We start from the raw sequence: 20,909 nt of genomic DNA, 5'->3' as shown, positions 1-20,909 counted from the left end.
AGTTAGTCGCGAGTCTGCGCTTGTTGTGTTATCTTCTTGTCCGTGTCTTTTTGTGCGCAGTACCCCCCCTTGTATTTACCATGTCTGACCGACGTGCCCAACAACGTACGCAGTTAAACTATGCTCCTTCTACCATGGGCCCTTTCTTTTGTGTTTCTCCTTCAAACTGTCATGTTTCAACTGTGATTAGCGCCATTACGTTGAAAACCTGTTCTTTTCCGTATCAGACAGGTTTTTGGTTTCCACATGTGTGTGATGTGACAGTTTGAAACTATAAAAGGAGTGTCGTTTATTCAAATAAAGTTAGTCGCGAGTCTGCGCTTGTTGTGTTATCTTCTTGTCCATGCCCTTTTGTGCGCAGTACCCCCCCCCCCCCCCTTGTATTTACAATGTTTGACCGACTAGCCCAACAACGTACGCAGTTAAACTATGTTCATTCTACCGTTGGCCTTTTCTTTTGTGTTTCTCCTTCAAACTGTCATGTTTCAACTGTGATTAGCGCCTTCACGTTGAAAACCTGTTCTTTTCCGTATCAGAATGAAGACAGGTTTTTGGTTTCCACATGTGTGTGATGTGACAGTTCGAAACTATGAAAGGAGTGTCATTTTTTCAAATAAAGTTAGTCGCGAGTCTGCGCTTGTTGTGTTATCTTCTTGTCCATGTCTCTTTGTGCGCAGTACCCCCCCCCCCCCCCCCCCCCTTGTATTTACCATGTTTGAACGACTAGCCGAACAACGTAGGCTGTTAAACTATGATTCACCATGGGTGCCCATTGTACTGGTTGTGTGCCAAGAAATCAGCAGCTTTTCACTGTCGGTGATTGTCATGTGATTTGTGCCTAAAATGCAGCATTATTCGCCCTGAGAAATCTTACGGGCGGGTGTTGGGGACCAGGGAATACCAGCGGCCATTGCCCGACAGCGCGAGTTGCTTAAAAGGTAGAAAAGCTGGTGTTTGGTTTAGTGAGAGTCGCGCATGTTCTGAAGCATGTTGGCAAAAGTGTAGCCCCTAGGTAGAGCCTGGTTAAAGCTATCGTGAGGCGTACACCGTGACGGCTGGCATTTCTCACAATGTGGCAGTCGTCTTCCTGCCGGTGGGCGGATGGCGGCATCCGCCCTCTTGGCCTCCTCCCTGGTGCTGGAATCAGTCATCATCCCCCGCACATATTCAGTTCAGCTGAGCTTCTGACCGGTCTTATGTAAGCGCTCTTTCACCAGAAAGTGTTGCTTGTGACTCAGGAAATAGAGTGCAAGATGGTGACGTGCGGACAGTTATTTTCAAGTCACCTTTTTGAATGGTAGAGACCCTCTTCCTTGCCAAAATTTTCTGTGTGTGTCGGTTTCGTGTCTGTTGACGAGACAGCAGTGGTGAAGAGCTTAGAACAGCACCAGGTTGCTGTTGTAAGCTCTTCACATTCTTTAATATTTTGTTTTACTCTTCACAATTTTACAACACCCTAAAGCCTTCTTAAAAATTTAGAAGCGCTATAATTCATGGCAGCGAGACATGTGGTGCAGAGTTGCCCCTGTATACATTTGTTTCACTTCGCCTGCTGCACAACGTATTAATACTAGGATGGGTTGTGCAAGTCTCCTTCACTTTATAAAGTGGGCCTTTGATATTTGTTCCTTAATCAGTGTTTCTTCAAGTGCCACGACGCCGTGGTTAAGCTGCATCACAATGAGCGCACGAAAGCACCTGCCGAAGAAAGAAGAACGGCTTTTCTCATTTCATCAACTCTAGCTGCGGGACGTTTACCATTGTACAATACATCATATTACAATACCTGTACAATGAAACATGGGCACTGCAATAAAATTGTTGCATAACATCACTTCGGCTCTTCTTCAAAGGATCAAAGTATTCAAGAAAAGCTCCAATGAAAAGAGAGGCCCCCCAAGAAATACCTCCCTGAGTAAGTAAACTTCCGTAGTTTCCTCATTACGCCCTTAAGTGGCTGTAAAATCAATTCCCAGAGGCTACCTTTAAAAGCTCCTTGTGGGCATGAAAAAAACTCCGTCAGCAACCCACACCAACTGAAGAAGGTAATAAATATAAACATTGCGCCCGGGAAAAACATTCCTGAGTGGGAATAAATATTTATTCCATTTTGATTGAATGAAGTTAATTCGCATCAATCAATGCGCTAGAAGACAAGTGATTTTATACCCATTTGGGCATCTTTTAGATTTAGAGTGCAGGAGATGAGGCACACTCAACTCGGGTAAAGCCCTGCGCGGTCAGGTGACTTTTTGAAATGGTCTACGGCGTTCACTGTCCTCATCCCGCGCACTGCGACATGTCAAGAGGGAGGAGCACCTGGAGGAGGTCTAAGTTTCTGCCCTATTATTGCGCTTGTCTCAGCAGGAAATTGCATTCGTAGCCGAAAGCGGCGCACACGATTTATCTTTGACGTAGTGATTTTGCAAAGCTATTACTCGTTCTTCACTGCCGAACTTTTCTTTTGACCCAAGTGGTGTTCGACGTACGCTCTACATCGAACACGATGTATTTACGTAAAAATACAACTGTTTTATGAGGACAGGGAAGGCACAGTAAATATTGCATTCTCGACAGACACCTCAACCGCACCGTGAAGGAAAGGACGAAGGGATTAATTTCGACACATGTGGATTCTTTAACTCGCACTGCTATCGCACAGCACGTGGATCTATCCGCTTTCCGCCTCCAGGGAGATGCAGTCAGCGTGACCGGGATTACATGTCCCACGACACCATGCTCAGCATTGTCGCAAAAACTGTACTGCCCTAACTGACGCGGACAACAAGAAAGCAAAAGACTGCACGTCTACTTTAGTCTTCTGGTTTGCCGGCGTCTATTAGCTCAGTACAATTTTTTCGATAATGTATCGTCACCAACTAGTCGTTAAATTTACATGTTACGCTACATTACGTTACGTTGTTATCTAATGTCATGTCATGTCATGTCATGTCATGTTATGTTATGTATGAATAGCAGTTTACCAATATCCCTCAAGAGAAAAGTATATAACAGCTCTATCTTGCCGGTACTCACCTATGGGAAAGAAACGTGGAGGCTAACGAAAAGAGTATAGTTAACTTAAGCTAAGGACAACGCAGCGAGCTATGGAAAGAAGTATGCTTTAACAAGAACTGTTGTCGGGCTAGTTGGTGATCGTCTCCATAAGCCATGTTATACTGCGCTAAAACAACGACACATAGGAGAAGAACACAAGCACAGGACGAGCTCGTCCTGTGCTTGTGTTCTTCTCTAATGTGTCGTTGTTTTAGCGCAATATAACATGGCCTATGGAAAGAAAAATTATAGGTGTAACGTTAGAGACCGGAAGCGGGCAGAGTGGCTGAGGGAACAAACGCGGGTTAATGACATTCTATTCGCAATCAAGAGGAAGTAATGGGTTGGGCAGGGCAAGTAATGCGAAGGCTTTGTAACCGCTGGTCCTTAAGAGTAACGGAGTGGATTCCAAGATAAAGCAAGCGTAGCAGGGGGCTGCAGAAAGCTAGGTGGGCGGATGAGATGAAGTTTGCAGGGATACGGTGGCCGAAACTGGCAAAGGACAGGGTTAATTGGAGAGATATGGGAGAGGTATTTGCCCTGCAGTGGGCGTAGTCAGGCTGACGACGAGGATGAGATAGACCGTGAGGTCGGTGGCCTATTTCATGGTCTCATCATATGATAGAAATTAAAGCAATCGAAAAACCAGCGCTGTCTTAACGTGATGAATTTAGTACTAAGATATGTTCTTCCCAATTTTCGTGTGTTAGCGGAGTGACTAAAATCCACTGAGAATGCGTGTGATAAGCGGTCCTTCATCGCTCAAGAAATCCCGATTTCAAAAAAAAAAACATATCACGACCTCCTCCAGCATCGTCTGCACGTGCGGGACAACAAGCGACGGTGGAGTGCCTGGAACTCGTGAACTCGTCGGGGGTAATGAGCCTATCTTGCTAAGTATAAAGAGAGCGGGGGGGGGGGGGGGGGGCTATGGAGGTAGCAAAATGGGGTGACGATTGAAGTGCGAATGTTTCGGCAGGCGCTCACCGTTACACGAGTATCCATCCATTCCAATGGACACCGTGCCCTTACCGGAACGCTGCCGGTGTAGTCAATGTTAACCGAAATCATTAGGATACTATGTGTTTGCTCCTGCGTTTGCACCTTCTCAAGGATGACCTGCACTCGACAAAAGGTATTACAAACCAGACGACCGCTAGCTTGCGCTGAAAAGTGTACCTAACAATGTAGGGGATCTGAGTGCAAATAAAAGCCGGCCTGTATCGATAGGGTAACGCATATAATCGCAGAGAGATCCCTTTCACTGAAAATCAAGCTTTTAAAGACAGAAAAGGTCAAAAGGCTAAATAGAGGTGCGCCATCAGCGGCCGATTTCGCAAGCGAAATGCATGCGTCGACACCAATTTTTTTCTTCGCGGATAGATTCCAGAGGCTAAAAGCTACACCGTCATTCACACCAAAACGGTGGCAACATGTCCTTTTCGGTAAGGACATCACGAGTTTGAATTGACTGGCGGGGTCTTTTTGAAGTCCTATTTTCTCACCAATAAAAACGTTTTTTTGCTGGCGTACCAACATCAGCATAGCCAGAAAGAGCCAAGGAATCAATTTTTACTAAAAACAATAATTTGATGGAGTTTTCCTTAGTGCCCACTTAAGTACCGAGTAGATCGATGATGAACCTTGCAAGGCTTTTCCTACCCAGTCACTGAAATGCCTGTTCAGCCTCACCATATAGCTCTCGCGGTTATGTTTACTATTAGAAGTGTCTGACGTGAGGCAGGAGGTCGCTAATTATAATTGGCACGCCAGACCGCATCACAGAGCATAAGAGAGGAGGCATCGTCGGCATCGCGAAGATGCGTCCTCTCTTATGTCGTCTGATGCTCGGTTGCCTGATTCCTTGCGACCGGTCGATTAGTGTGTGCTGTCATTAGGTGAATTGTTCAGGGTGAATGTTTTCGGTAGCTTTTTGAGGCCGAATCAATTGAAGCCGTAATAAGCTTATTGAGGCCAAATTAGCCGCTAATCACGTAGTGTCCTAACGCGCCAACAGGTTTGACACGTCAGTGCTTGATTTACAGCTGCCAGCTGTAGTTTTAAGTCTGGCGTGAAAATTTTTGAGGCTATATGGCTCCCGCTACACTTATCGCTTCGATTCGGGACAGGGAAGTAGACATGGATTGTGCTTCCCTGCAGGGGAACTGCAAAAAAAAAAAAACTTTTACAAACCCATCATTGTCTACGGTATGCTCTCCGGAGCCAACTAATATCACTTCCTGTTAAGCTTTGATATCTTAACGAAAGAAATTATAGCATGTTTCTTAAATTTCATGCAGAACGGATTATGGAGACATTTCTGTCAGCGAGCATCTACTATCCAGCGCGACAGATGAAGTCACACACTATAGAGAGAGGAGAATCGTTCCCTTGCTGAAGACTGCCTCGGTCTCTCTTGCAACGGTTCCTCCTCCCCCGTGAAGGAATGTGCTTCTCTCTCGAGTCTGTGCGGCAGAAAATATGGTTACATCCTTAATACAAATGTCTGGCAAAGGCCTTTTTCTTTTTAGTGTGTCCCTATTGCACTTTCTATAATTATAACCTTGAATTTAATGTTAATAAGTTGTTCATCAATTATTTTATAGTACTTATAAATTCCTGTTTCGGACGTTTGTACCCACAGAAGCCTGATTCCAAAATGCCGTCATGCTATGTACTTCACGCTATCTCAGCCGCACAAAGCTTTTTTTTTTTTTTCCTAATAGAAGCTGCCCCGTTTATTGGCCCGGTTTAGTTAACGAAGCAACTTTCGATTTCAAATGCTCTCGAAACCATACAACATTCAGCGGTTTTAGCTCTGGAGCGCTGGCGTAGTTACTGAGCGGTCGTGAAGAGCGATAACTTCCGGGTAGAATTGCGCGAGGGCCTTGCTGCAGACAATTGTATTTGGGCAAAGGCAGAAAATGAAGCTATCTTACGATAATATATACCATAAGAGCCGACACTGCGGCACAAGTGCCTCCGGCCCCTGCGTGGAGAAGTGCTGCTCAAAATGACAAAAAAAGCAGGGTGGCCGCCGCATTTTGAGTCCCAGTGTACGAAACAGCGGACGCGACAGCGTAATTAAGGCTCCTGCTCTGCAGAAAATCCCGCGTCGTCGTTTGCGTGAGCGGAAACTCGGGACTGGTCGAAAAGGTGGCTACGTCTAACGTAGAGCCGCGGATTGGAAAAGTGGTGGAAACCTTAGAAAATTGGTCATTAGGTGGTCGCAAGATGACTCAAACGTCATGAGGACATGCAAGTATATAAAGTAAATGAATTGAGCATAAAAAATAGGTTAATCAGTTGGGAATTGAAACCCCTGGCTCCTTTTGTTGAGTTAGGCATGCTACCACTAGGCTACGCCTATTTTTTTTGACCTGTAGGCTACGCAGGCAAGTTTTTTTTTCTTTATTGCATGTAGATAGTGCCGGAAAGGAAAATCTGAGCATGATTATGCCACTACACTCCTGGCTGCGCAATACGAGCCAACCGCACCCCCCTCCCCCCCCTCCCGCACGTCCCCACCTTCCCAAACGTCAAAATTCTGGGAGGCACACACATGCTTCTAGATAGGGGAGCTAGCTAGGCGGCTCCTCCAGGGCTGCATATACTCTCCGCATCAGAGCGCACTTCTCACGGAAGAAAAAATTTCTACGACTGCGGTGCTTCGGCGTGTCGATCCATCATAAGGCTCTTCCAGAGACTAAATAGTCCCATCAACGTGAAAAGATCGCATGGCACTATACAGTTTTTTCAACAGGCAAAAACTGACACTGTAGGGTGTCATTTCAATGTCCTTTTTAAGTGTTCGATGTAATAAGTCCCAGGAAAACAAAGCATCACTTCACAGAATAAAACAATGGTCAATGATCTCTGGCGTATTGCACACGCGGCAAATTACCGTCCATGGCAAACATCTCCTTAGCATGAAGCCATGCTTTGACAGGCAGCATCGACGCGTGCAGTTTAAAAAACGTCTTTGCAGTGGATGAAATGCACATTCGCTTAACACATTTCAAAACACTGGTGTCGAGAAACTCCAGAAAAGGTTACGATGCAACGGTACAGGAAACAAATACTCTCAATCTACCTGCGTCATCTGCCTTCTGGAGAGGCTATATAGAAAGCCTAAAGAAAAGCGCACGGTTAGGGAATTGAAGGCGTCAGCAACTTCCTGAAGGAATCCCCATAAAGGTCCCTCTCGAGTCTGTACAGTCGATGCGAATAAGAAAGTCAAATGAGCACTAAGACGCCTAATAAGCACAACTATATAGTAAAAAGAGGTGCTTTTCTGATCGTAGGCACATATAAAGCGATATTTCATATGCATGTCATGTGGCCTCTCCCGCAATGATTGGGATTGCAAAAAGGACACAGTGTCCTTGTCGTCGTGGCCAACAGGAACTGTGGACGGGAGGCATTGACGCTTTCGCGTCACAGCCTTAAAGGCGGAGCTAAAGTTCCCCTAGTTTTTGTCTTTAATCAACAAAATTTCGGGTGGTTTTTGCCGCCGAGCGCCTTAAATCGCACTGAGTACAAATTCACGACGGCCTCATCAATTGATCACTGCATTGTACGAACAGAGATGCTACCGTCTCATAAAATTAAGATTTTATAAGCTAAAATAGATTTAAAAAAAGACACAAAACTGGTGTCGCCATCACTGGTCGATTTCACAAGTAGACTACGACACGTCGGAACAGTTTGTTGTTGTTGTTGTTTTTTTTGTGGATCCCAGAGGCCAGTCTACATCGCCATTCACTTTGAAACTGTAATCGCAGAGTGATTTTTGGTATAGAAGTCACGAGTTTCAATCGAGGGGCAGGACAGTGTTTGAAGGGAACTTTCTCATCAGCAAGCACGTCTTTTGCTGGCGGACAAAGAGCATTTTTTTTACAGAGAACAAAAGTTGGATGGAGTAGCACCCATTTTCCATTTAAAGTACTGGAGTGGGTCAAGAATGAAATGTGCTGAAATACTTGTACGTTCCGCGAACATCGATCGAAGGCTGGCATTCATTTTTAGCTTCTATTCGTGTGCTTGATGCCGACAGCACATGCAATCTAGGGCCCCCGAGAACTTCCGTGTGTTATGACGAAGTGTTTTTGGAATATATGCAGTGCTTCAGAGGCAAAGAACGTTTATAGTAAGGGTATTCTTGGTTTCTCCTTGCTTCCGGGGGGGGGGGGGGGGGGGGGGGGAATGTCTCTAGTTTCAACCCCTAGAAGCTGTTTTGGTGTTGTATGTCTTGTATCATAACCAAATAATGGCTTTAGAAGCACCTAATTTCTATTTCTTCGTTTCGTGAACTCTAGACTAATAAACATAAGTTAGGTGCGGGGCTCTCTCCCAGCATTCAACCGCAAATAATAGGTTGACCGTAACACGCCTATCAGCCGCACTAAAAACAGTCATGAACCCAAATATGTGGTTACGGGGCGTACACAGGGTTGCATGATATGGGACACTCATCCACGTAAGTACGTCTTACAGCCTGCCAATTTGTGCTGCTTGCGCCATTGAGTGGGCTGGGCCCACATTACAAACGGCCGCGGTGCAGACACAGGTTGGTGCGAAAAGAAAGCCATGCTTGACAGTATGATTCTCCTAAAACTCGAGTACTGTGCTGTTCACAGCAATGACCATGTCCAGACGAAGATTTTAAAAAAAATTTAAAGTGACAAGTATCTTGAGGAGTATGCAGAGTGCGTTTGAGTCAGCGCTCATGGCCGAATTATCCGGCAGTGCCTCACATATGCTGTCTTTGGGACGTCATAAGTCAATGTTTAATTAATTTTATAAACACTGCCATAACTTGGAGACAATTTAACATGAAAAAATGCGTGGATGGGGCGAAATATACAGGGCCTGTTCGTGAATTCGAAGGCTCAAATTCGATCGCAAATGCCTATTTTAGCTTCAAAAACGCCCTCTTTTATTGCGAATACATCCGTTCTGCGTTTATGACTGAAGGTTCTCTTCAGTGAAGTTTCACAGGGGCCGTGAATGAGTGGCAGGTAGCGGGGACATTTCAGAAAATTGCGAAGCGCGTAAAAGCTGAATGAAGCCAACTCACCTATCACGCTAACCGGCTTCACTTCACCCTTTTTGACATCTGATGACTCAAGCACAGGAATCCAGCCATTCGGAAAAACAGGTGGCACATCTCCCGGGTTTACCGTCCGTACTTTCTGCCTCATCTGGGAGAAAAAAAATAAAACAAAGCAGTACAGATCGGCGCTGCTTGCTACCATGTTAACGGCAGCCGGTAGTGCGTCATGTATGCTCCTAGCTGATGTCGGCACTCTGGTTTTCGTTTTGTTTCGCTAATAATTATTTGGTCATTTTATAGGTTTGCTACTCTTGACTCTTATTTTTATGTCCTCTTGTGCGTTGTTGAATCCTTCCGGAACTGAGAAAAAATTTTTTTGTGGGCTTCTAACTACTTGGGTATCAAACAGTAGTATACAGCGCCACTACCGCACACCATCTACCGTTATGTCCAAGCGAAATAGATACGAAACTAGGCCGTAAGCGCCGTCAAGGAGGTAATAATGTCTTCTATTTGCCTACATCACGCCAAAGACTTAACTTATATAGCAACGGCGACAGTATCAACAATAAATAAATTAAATACAAGGCATTTGCAAGCAACGTTAACAAGCCATTCCATCCGATCTACTTGCATATATCGAGCATAAAGGGATTCAGGATTTATATTAATCCATTGTATAAGGCAACTGATGTCTTAAGCCTGAGCTTCAGTAAGGAAGGAGGCGAAGACACGTATTTTGTGGCATGCTTCTAAAACTTTATCACAACGCTTTGGTCCAATCCTAATTTCTTTTCTTTTTTAACAACTACTTATTTTTCATTTACAGAAAACGAAACAGTACAGATGTCAAAAGGTCTTTGTTCCAGCCGTTCAAAGCATGCCGTATAAAGCGCTTGTCGCCTACTTGGTGAACATGAATTACCAGTATCCTTTCCATAATGACTAGGTTATAGGTTTGGTTTGGTTTATGGGGTTTAATGTGAGAGATGCCGCTATGAGAGACGCCCTACTGGAGGGCTCCGGAAATTTCGACCACCTGGGGTTCTTTGACGTGCACTGACGTCGCACAGTACGCGGGCCTCTAGAATTTCTCCTCCAAAGAAATTCAACCGCCGCGGCCGGGATCGAACCCGCGTCTTTCGGGGCAGTAGCCGAGCACCATAACCACTGAGCCACCGCGGCGGCTAATGACTAGGTTATAATAAATCTTGATGTTTTCTATTCCACGCAGCTCTCGCTGTGCTGAGTAACAATGAATCATCGTGTTATATTGCGTGATACGTGCGAAATTGTAAGCGAAAAAGGTGTTCATCATCATGGTTTGCGCTGTATTATTCTCTATGAACCCAACCTCCACACCAACCCCCAGCTACATTTCATTTGTGTGCTTGAGCTAATTCGTAAACGATTAATCTCAGACGTGTCGTTAATTAGGAGGAAAATTCGATAGTTCTAAATATGTTGCATGGATTTAGCTACAGTCAGCCTTACCTCACTTGATAAGCGTGGCTAATTGGGCCGGTTGGTACATGTTTTCACGAAGATCAAGAGCTCGGGTTGTTAGCGCGGGAGTTCATTCGGTCACTAATGTGCGCGTGTGTTGTCTCCATTTCATCATGCTTTTTTTTTTCGCACCATTACTTGGTCGTCTTACCTCACTCTTCTTTCCTCGGCTCCGCTTGAAAAAGACGAATGCAGAAAGGACGACGACAGTTGCCACAGCAATCGCCACCGCCGCAGGTTGAGCACGGAATGGTATTCCATTTCTAGACAAGGAAATGTGTGAACAAATACTTCATTACTCTATTCAGAGTTGTGCCCTTTCAAGACATAAGGAATAGGGCTGAAAGTGACAAACAAACTTGATCAATTATGACAAAAGACGCAGCAGATAGTCGGCAGCATCGACCCCGAGGATACGTGCAACCGGCGGCAAAATAAGTCGGGGCACGCGACTGCCGGCAAATATCACATAACCAGAATCGCCCCTCCTAGTGATGTTGCACTGCTGGTGTCGAGACGTCGCTGTGCGCAAGCGTGTCCTTTCATGCTCGCAGCCGCGTCTTTTATCTCGTTTGCAGCGGACTAGCAGATTACCTGCAGCGCTTGGAGATGGGGTCGCTTTCTTTATCCACCAAGTCACGCGTGCAGTTCAGCGGGAGTACGACGAGGCTGAAACGTGAGCTGCTCGCTTTGCCCTGATTAGGGAGATGACACTCAGCGGGGCGATTTCTATGAACGGGTTGCTGTTCATCCCTACTGGCGCCTGTCCCAGTTACTTTCTGTAGCCACGCGGGGAGCGTTGTAATTTTCATGCTCACTAGACCCGAGCAGACTGCTCTGGAGGAGCGTGATCACACATGACAGTTCCGAAGATGTGTCGGTCTATTTGCATCATTATATGATTCCTGCCCGAAAAGTTCCCGTTCATTTGTTGTGTGCGACCACGTGAAGCAACGGTTCGCTTTCAGTGACTGTGCAGTGCAGCGGTAGGCATGGACGCTGACGAGTTCTGTATTCGTGGGTTCATGTTCGTCTCTAAAGAGTTTGAATGCCACGCCAATCTGCCCGTCTGTTCTATGCGACGATGCCCCTGCCTGTAGTCATCGCCTCGTTCCTGCCTTGGAGACACCCGCAGAGAAATTTTTGTTCATTCGGCTTTCTTCTCATATTAAAGACAGCCAACGCATAATGTCTAAACAAATGGTATTTCTGCTTACAGTCAAAAATTTTCATTATCAGCCGCCGTAGTGGAGATCTCATCAGTTCTGTCCGCTTTGTGCTATTGAACGTCTATTAACTCGCACTAACGCTCAATTATGTGTTTCTTTCCATCAAACTGCGAATGCCGAGGCATGGATAGCACTCGCTGTTTCGCGGCTGAACGCGTTGCCACAGAGACCAACGCGGGATATAGCGGAAGAAATTGGTGAACTAAAAAAGCTCTATAAAAGGGCGCAACTCGTGACTGAGGATAACTATATGCGTTCAGCGAATTGTTAAGTCAGACCAAAACAAATTTTATGCATAGACCAAACGCGCTCAAGCAGCCAAGCAATGTTAGTGGCTGATATTACCATTACACTTAGGTCACCAGTGAGAAAATTTAGCACTACCACCGGAAAGGGTTTTATGATCATTTCTTTCTCGCGACGAATGCCACCACCCCGGCTCAACATTTTGTACGCGTTAGAACGGGTCAGCTGGTGGTTTTGGTAATATTCACTAAATATTTCAGCAAAATGTGTGAATGGTTCCTCATCATTGTATTCATAATCGTCATAATCAGCCGCAAACTTTCTAATCTCATCCACCCACCTGAAATTTTGCAGCCCCTTTGAATAGTTAATGATAAATAGTTGCGGCTAGGTATTTTTTTTTTTCAATTGGGCCTGTGGTTCATGAAGCTCGAGAAATTAAAAATATTCTACATTGTTTTGATAACAGCTGGTTTGTCGTACAGTTTCACAAAAAATAGTTAGCAGACGTATTACAGAGCTAGAGAGCTGTACAGTTCATAAACACTCAACTCGTTCCATGAATATAACACACATTTCAGTAGTGGGACTACTGCTGATTATACGCATTGTATTTTCGCCATGTGCGCGCCGTTTGCATCCCTGTACAGTCTATAGGGTACGGTATAATATGGTGTAGTAAGCAAGTGCGTTGGCCTAAACTAGAGCGGTTTAAAAGAGGAATAGTCACATCATTAGGCCAACGCAATAAATGATTTACTAATAAAACAATGCATTCACCGATGCTTACAAGAAAAGGAATCTTATGCTGGCCTGATGAGATCTGAAGTGTTTTGGGCCGTTATGCTTTCAAGACGATCTTTTTTTGGGGCAATAGAGTAGGCGCCCATTAAAGCGCAGAACAAAAAATTACGGAGGGCACTTACGACTACTACGTAATGCTTACGGCGAAAGCATTAATTTTTCATTTATATTTTTCCTTCTTTTCTAATGGCACACCTACTCATTAGCATACCGGTGGCACGGCAACGCATATATTAGGTTCACCTTTACTCTCCAAGAAGCAACCCGGTTTTATAGTCTGTGGGTCGCGTGTTCGTCATGCAATCTGAAGGTCCTTGGTTGAATTCTCCGCACGTTCGAAAGAAATTTTTTCCTTTGCTGATGACGTCACTGAGGGTTTTGCTGACAACTTTTCCTGGACGCCCTGTTCGCTTGCTGATGAGCCATATAAGGCGTTCACCTTAAAAAAATATAGCATCTAAAAAAGGCTAGCGAGATGGGCACCGCGCCAGCATGAAGTTTTATCTACACAGTGAACGAGCTGATTTTTCAGTGGTTCGACTAGACTGCGGCTGTGAAGCCACTCCCTTGTCTACAGCCGTTCGTCATGCGTTCGTGCTCGTCATTGACGAGTGATACTTTTTAAAGGTGAAGCACCGAACAAAGCTGCGTCGGCTAGTGAAATGGAACCACGTGTTCCGATTGAAGATCGAAGATTCAGCACCATGCTTCTCGTGGAGGGTATACCGCAGAGAGAGATATGTTGAAGAACTGGCAGGTACATCGGTAAGCAAAATTATCCGAGCCTTTCAAGGTGAGGGAGAGAGAGAGAAAGGATTTTTAATGAGAGGAAAAGGAGGAGAGGTTGGCCGGTGTTAACATGGCCCTGGCCTGCACATCCACGCTGGGGAAAGGGAAGGGGAGGAAAGGGAAAGTGCGAATGAAGGCTGATGATGGCATAATAGAATGAGTTTCATGGGTGATGTCCACACACACACACACACTGGCTGGCACTCGCATCGTGGTGAGCAGACGCACGTGAAATTCGTGGCGAAAACACACACCAACGAATGTCATTAAAACATATTGGAGTAGGGGCTCCATGAAAACACGAATGTGCACTCTCACTCATGTCAGACCGTAAACCGTGTAAACTGTGTAGGTAGTACACAGGCGGTCACAGACGGGTATCAAGGCCTGTTTCACATATAAACTTGACCATTTGCGGATGCGAAGCGGTCCGGCCGGCCGAGGGTCACGAAGCATGAGGACGACATACTGATTGTTGCCGCGCCTGTCATGGAACATTTGACCAACACTGTTCCCACTTCGAGTTATTGATCAATTCGCTCTCGCCCTACCATAAGATTGCCGTCCCGGTTAGCTCAGCTGGTAGAGTGACTGCTCCGGTGAAGCGGTGGTCCCGGGTTAGAACCCCGAACCAGGACAAATTTTTCTTTAACTGCGGAGTTTCTGAGAAAGCTCTATAGCTTTCCTTTGTAGCCGTATGGCTGCGATTGGGTGGATGTCAATGAGTAATTACTCCCTTATTACAAATCTACTCCACTTTGGGGGATTCCACTAAACATTTGACCACCTGTCATGGACCCTTTTCTGAACATTAAAGGAACCCACGAAAACTTGTCACCGAGTAATTCTACTTCGACAGTACGTGGGCGTTTCAAAACAGCTGGGATTTTAAATTGTGCCGCTACGCAAAAGCCTTTACTCACTCAGCGACAGCGCCGAACAACGCCTCGATTTTTGCACAGGACCATCACCATTGGAACAGAGAAGAATGGCACAATGTAATTTTTTCTGAGGAGTTCACTTCTTGCACTCGATGGGATCCACAGCGGTGCAACCCCGAACTTCACTTCTTATTGACGTTGACAGATTTTGTTGCTTTGCATATGCCGGAAGCTTTCATGGATTTAATATTTCAGAGAAATTATCGAAATTATTCCCTCAATTAGAATTATCTGATAATATCAATTAAGCACTAAATACACTGCAACTAAGAGAAATATGCACAAATAAAATCTCATTAGCATCAGCTCGAATACACGTCGAAGCTATTTGCACGACGTCAACGTTTAAAGGTATAGAACGCGTATTGCAAACTCTTATTCACCGCTCGCTAAATAAGTTCTATAAATTTTTACCTGTCCATTTTCTTTCTTTTAATATTGCAGCTATCACTATGGCCCCGCCGCGGTTGCTCAGTGGTTGTGGTGCTCGGCTGCTGACCCGAAAGACGCGGGTTCAATCCCGGCCGCGGCGGCCGAATTTCTAAGGAGGCGAAATTCCAGAGGCCCGTGTACTGTGCGGTGTCAGTGCACGTTAAACAACCACAGGTGGTCGAGATTTCCGGAGCCCTTCACTACGCCGTCCCTCATAGCCTGAGTCGCTTTGGGACGGTAAACTTCATTAAACCAAACCAAACCAGATATCACTATGGCTGTACTCAGAGCGTTCTTTTAAGCAGCTGGTGAGTATAGTCTCCGCGTGGGGTGCCATGAGCAAGGATGGGCTATAGGGCCTCTTCTCCGCACTGATGGAAGGTGCACGGCGTCCCGTTACAGTTCTCTGCAACATGACACCGTGCTCCCATATGTGCGGGATGGGCAATTCTCCGACAGCTGCTTCCTAGCCCAGGAGGACAAAAGCCCCGTGCAGATGGCACGTTAGGTGACTACACAGCTAGAAGATGTTGTCGTGCGCAAGTTGCTGTGTCTTCCGAATGTCGTGGACGAAAATCCCATTTGAAATGTGTGGGCGCGCGTTCGTATTTCAACATCGCTCAGATTGCGCAGAAAGAAAATGCAAGGGAAGAAATTGTGTATGCGGCGCCCGTTCGACATCAAGACCGGTAAGATATGTTATCTGTTTAATCATGGAAATGCGAGCAGCGCATGCTACACCCTCGCCGTGTCCCCGCCGAACTGCGCACGTGACGTAGTGAATCGGGAAAGCGACACCTAGCGCCAAGCGCTGCATGTAATCAGCTATTCCGCTCCAAGCGAGAGATAAGACACGGCTTCGAGCATGAATGGACGCACACGCGCACTACTCCGTCTAGACGCCAGAAGTGCAATGTCAGATGGCAACGCGGTGCAGATTTATCTGATATTTGCCGACTGTAACGTGCCCCAACTTATTTTTCCGCCGGTTGTAGGTACAGTATTTGTCAAAAGTTTAGAGCCCAGGGGGTTCACTTCCAAGCTTTATACTGGGACTCCAGGAGCATTAATGGAAGTCCTACTTATTGCAGGAGGCAGTACCAGAAATCTTCTCATGTCCAGGAAATTTGGAGCGCTAGAGATCCATTAAGAACGACACAGTGTGGCTCAAAAGAAAACCCCCTGGGCTCCAAACTTTTGACAAAGGCTGTACGTCTTTATACGCAGGTATTTTAGACTAAAGCTTTCAGTGTGGTTATTACGGCCATGAGCTACCAAGCACAAAAATAAAGGCATTTCAAAAGTTCTTTATAGATACGCTCCAGATACGACAAACACCGTAACAACTTAGCTGTTCAGAAGCAGTGGTGGGTGCGGGTAGACAACGAGTTTATCTGGCTATTTATTATCTGGCCTAACGCACGTGATTACCGCCACTTTAATAAACCAAAGCGCAATGTGCATTGTTACCAAATACTTGCTGACAGGCCAACAAGTGCGTGATGCATTTATGCTGCAAAATATTCCATTACAGTATGCTTTACTGCTGGGAGAAAAAATACCATGAAGCCCATGCAGTGGAGGCAGGCGTATGAAAAGTTGTTTTCCTTGGCTAGCTACTACACGCCTACGGTTTAACGCAGCAGCGTTAGAGGGGACGTTCGGACGGAAAGCCGTTCGCGTTAATTGTCACACTAATTGAGGATTGGTCGAGAGCACCGTGAGGTCACACGTTGAGCTGGGGAATGAAAAGGCTGAAACTCGAGTCATACTGCCACTATAAGTTCATACCAGCATGACTGAAATGTTATAAGAAATATAGAGAAGTAAAGTAAATCAATTACGCTGGAAATGAAATTGAAGTAATTGGTTGGAAATCGAGCCCTTAACCCTTGGGTTCTGGCACGTTCATTTGACTTGGTTATAGCGGACATTAGATGATTTTAGCATACCGGAGACATATTAGCGGTAGAAGTCTTTGGACCCAGTGTTCCTAAAACGATGAAAATAGCTAGAGCTACTATTAACCGGCGAATGCAGACCTCACTAGTGGAGATGAAGAAACGAAATTCTGACTTCCCCCTCCACAAGCGTGGTCTCCAGCCGCCGGTTAATAGCAGAGCTATCGTCTTCGTTTGAGGAGCACGTGGTCCATAGACTTTTGTCCCCGATTGCACTGATACAGCAATTATAGCACCGCTTAAAGGCGCTAATATTCTACTTCACTTTAAAGACGCTCTGCGCAGCGCGCTGGCTGCCAGAGTGACAACGGAATTCTCCCTCGCTCTCTTGCAGATGCTTGTCACGCTTGGCAAATTTGCAGTGCGGCGTTCGGCTGCTCTGCTGCTGACGGTTGCGTGGAGGAGCCGAGCAAGCGGACATCAAACCGCTGCACTCTGAAGGAACGGCGCCCCGTTCTGTTTTTTTACGTTCCTGATTTATATCCCCCCCCCCCCCCTCCCCTCCGTTGAAAATTAGTGCAGTGGTTTTTGGCTTCCTTCCTGACGTGCGTACTTGCATCCTCATCCATCGAAAGCGTAACATCTGAGTGTGCTTCCGAGTTTGTTCTTTTATAACGAAAGGTCTTACACTTGCAATTAAAAACGCACAGTATTAAGTATTGATGCCATACGTCATAGCTTTGCTGGTTATGGGACTTGTTTATTTCAATAGTGATAGCTGATGAGCTAGTTAGTATTGTCGATTTAAGTTCATACTTTTCCAACGCAATGGCACACGGCCTGTGCGTCCGTAAATAAACCGTTGTCAGACAGCGCTTTGTTCGACCTTCTTCCCTTCTTTGGCCTGCGCCATTGCGCTGGAAAACTGTCAACATAGAACTCTTTTATTTGTCAACACTCCTGCAAACATTTTTTTTTTTGCATTTTGGAACCCTTTCGTCGTCATAATGGTGTGTAATTCACAGGTTGTTGTCACCTAGACACGGGTTGCAGGGCTTTGTATAGAAACAGATCTCTTGAATATTTTTACTGTGGGTCGGTCTTTCAAACAACAACCCACAGAGTGGCAGTTAGGTTCGATCAACACCTTGAGAGCGACTAACTTTTCATGACTGACTCTAATTTTTATGATTTGTCTCCCCAACCATCTCTTCTAGACGGTACGATAGTAGTGAGAATTCCATAATACACCACGTGTCATAGCAGCCATTTAAAACAGTTTTTAGCGGCATCACTGAAAGAAATGTAAATCCTATTGCCGCAGCTAATGCCATAAAAACAATATCGAAAGAGAGGCTTCACTCGGAGCATTTGTTGAAATTTTTTAAGACCGACACTCGGTATCCATATCAAGCTACTCATTTATATACTCAGCCTACTAACTTGTGCTTTGGTGACAAGAGCTGCTGAATTGCACGACACCATGCATAAAGTGGAAAAGAAGCGAACACGTACGCAACAAAAAAAAAAGTTCAAGGGGATCTTCAAAAATAAATAACCGCATCACCTATGAAGCTCTAACATGTGGTATGAATGAATAATACTGTGCTTTTTTAATTGCAAGCGTGAGACACTTGGTCACGCGTCGGTGAAAAGAACAAACTCGGATGCGGGCTCTTGAGTTAAGCTTTTGACTGATGAGTAGTCGAGTTCTCTTGTCCGGATTGCAGGTAAGAAACGCAGCACTTATATTTAGCATGTTAAGGATATAACTCAGCAACGTAAAACAAAACAAAGCTTCGATTTTTTTTTCTTTTTAAATTGTAGCGGTTTGATGCCGTGAGGCCTACTGCTTGCTCCGCCACAGTGCGGGAGTGCCATGTGCTCGGCTGTCGCGATGCGCACCCTTCTTTAGTTAGGAGAGCAGCCGTACGCCGCATCGGAAATTTTTGAGAGCGAGGGAGAAATAAGTTTATCGCCGCTCGGGGCACTGGCCGCGAACGAGCGGCTTTAAACGGCGCGAAACAGAAGCGCCGCCCGGCGGCGCCTCAGCAACTCCTGCCGCCGAAGTCGTGGTCCATTCACTTGTTCGGCCAACAGTACTTACTCCTCGCACCATTCGGTCATTCGAGCAGAGATTCAAACGAATAAACTGCGGCTCTGGGGCGATTGCAAAATCAGTGTGCACTAGGAGCCATAAGTTACCGGATTTTGCTTTGTAGGTAACGCTCAAAGTCAAGTTGCCCAGCATTCTAATCTTTGAACGGGGTATATTACGGCGTGAAAACAGTGAAGATGAGACTAGGTCGACCATAATGAGATTTTCATCCCAGAAATTATCCAACTCTCCTTATTGGCCGGAAGATAGTGTTACGTTTTATTTAAGGGTTGTTATCGCGAGAATCAGAACATAATGGCGCAAGGCCGTCTGCCGTGTAGAGACGGAGTTGTTTCCACACCTAGCCTTCTACCTTCTCTACGCAACTATTCGATAAAAAAAGAAAAGCCACATCTGACAGCCTCCGCATCAGGGACCTGATGGGCACATGGTTAAGAACAGACTTGTCTACGCCGCATTACAGCATTAACAAGTGCTACCAGCTGCACTTGACGGGTGCACTAAGCTCGCGAGGTTACTAAAGACCACTCGCTGGATTAAATTCAATTTTGCAGTTCCCCGCGCCTTTCACGTTGCTCCGTATAGAGTATAGAGCAAAAAAGGTACCGTCACTCACCCTGAAAACGTGAATGCCTCCAGGCGCGCACACTGCTGCGATGACGCGCGTTCTGCCATGGCAGCTAAGGCAATGCTAAAACCTCGCCGACTGGTCTCTTGTCACATCACGTCTGTTAGTCGCGCCCTCACCGGCGTGCATCGTTCGAAACACCCTCACCGTTAGACGTCGAACCCTTTCTTCTGTCGGCTGGCGCTGTTTTACTACTGGTACTGCCTTCTTTGCCGATTCCCTCAGCTCAGGACGATCGACATCGCGCCGTGTATAGCCACGTAACGGCATTACGCCACTCCTGTTCCATGAGAGCGCCCTCGCCGGTTACGTAACAGCAGTTCGAACACCTGTTCGGTACATTTCAAGGTATATGTAGAGTGGTAACGTAGCTTCCATAGAAGACCACCGCTCATAGGAAGCCCAGTCACATGTCTGCCCCCGCGGCAACAGCGCCTCCCCTTCCCCTCGTGGTTGAATTCGGAACTCTTCAACAGGCACGACTCCGGCGTAGCGCTTTCACTCAGCAGGTTTTCCAAGGCTACGCTTGCTGCTCGCGACTTCCTCCTTCAGCGTGATGCTCGCGTCATCCCCCTCGCAGGCGTACAAAGAGGCTGCGAGCAGCGGGGAGCCCCTTCCGAACGATTCCTCAGGGAGCAGCGCGGACAGCAGCATATAGAAACTACGGCGCATTCTCTTTGGTAAGAGAACGCGTCCAGGCGGGGCATTGCCGCCGCATTTTTCGCTTCTAGTGTCATATAGCAACGAAGTGCTGAACGCGATGCAATTTATTTTCTAAAACTTTACCCGCACTTTATGTCGACATGGCTGACATTATTCACGGGACAAATGTAGGAGTTGCAGTCTATTTTACAAAGAATAAAAACAAGAAATTAAGTTATTTTCAGGAAAAAGGTTACCAAGCAAAAGGGGACAGAAAATAGGATTTGTTTACTTGCATAAGCATGCTCATTCTAAGAGGAATGTTGGCGCTGTATCTAAGTTGTACCAGTGACGCGTATGCACGGCGGTTGATACCAAAATAGGCGAGCCACATATCGAACCGCGGCATTGATGATCCAAACGAACCCACATATTTTGTCGGTTAATTTACATGCAACAAACAAGACACTTAGTGTATACGCTGCAAACAACGAAATTCAGCGCACCGAACGTTTGCACCCGCCGCGCAAAGCTGAGCGTTTAATGCAACGTTCGTGCTA

General features: G+C 46.0%; 1 protein-coding gene across 1 annotated transcript in view; it reads right to left on the bottom strand.

Moving 5' to 3' along the window:
- The window catches only part of LOC149353636 (cholesterol 7-desaturase nvd 1-like), a 36,708-nt gene extending 16,676 nt beyond the window's left edge, over positions 1–20,032 (bottom strand). The window contains exons 1-3 of the mRNA XM_089577381.1: positions 19,696–20,032; positions 10,770–10,881; positions 9,137–9,260 (exon numbers count right to left, since the gene is read on the bottom strand). Of these exons, the coding sequence (XP_089433507.1) occupies positions 9,137–9,260; positions 10,770–10,881; positions 19,696–19,754 (295 nt within the window). The 5' untranslated portion in view covers positions 19,755–20,032. The remainder of the gene's footprint in view (positions 1–9,136; positions 9,261–10,769; positions 10,882–19,695) is intronic.
- Between the last annotated feature and the right edge of the window lie 877 nt (positions 20,033–20,909).

The sequence above is a fragment of the Amblyomma mixtum genome, chromosome 3 (genome assembly GCF_055824585.1).
Source record: "Amblyomma mixtum isolate Tamu chromosome 3, ASM5582458v1, whole genome shotgun sequence".
Taxonomy (NCBI): Eukaryota; Metazoa; Arthropoda; class Arachnida; order Ixodida; family Ixodidae; genus Amblyomma; species Amblyomma mixtum.
Note: the sequence above shows the minus strand (reverse complement) of the source record. Positions and strands in the feature narration are given on the sequence as shown.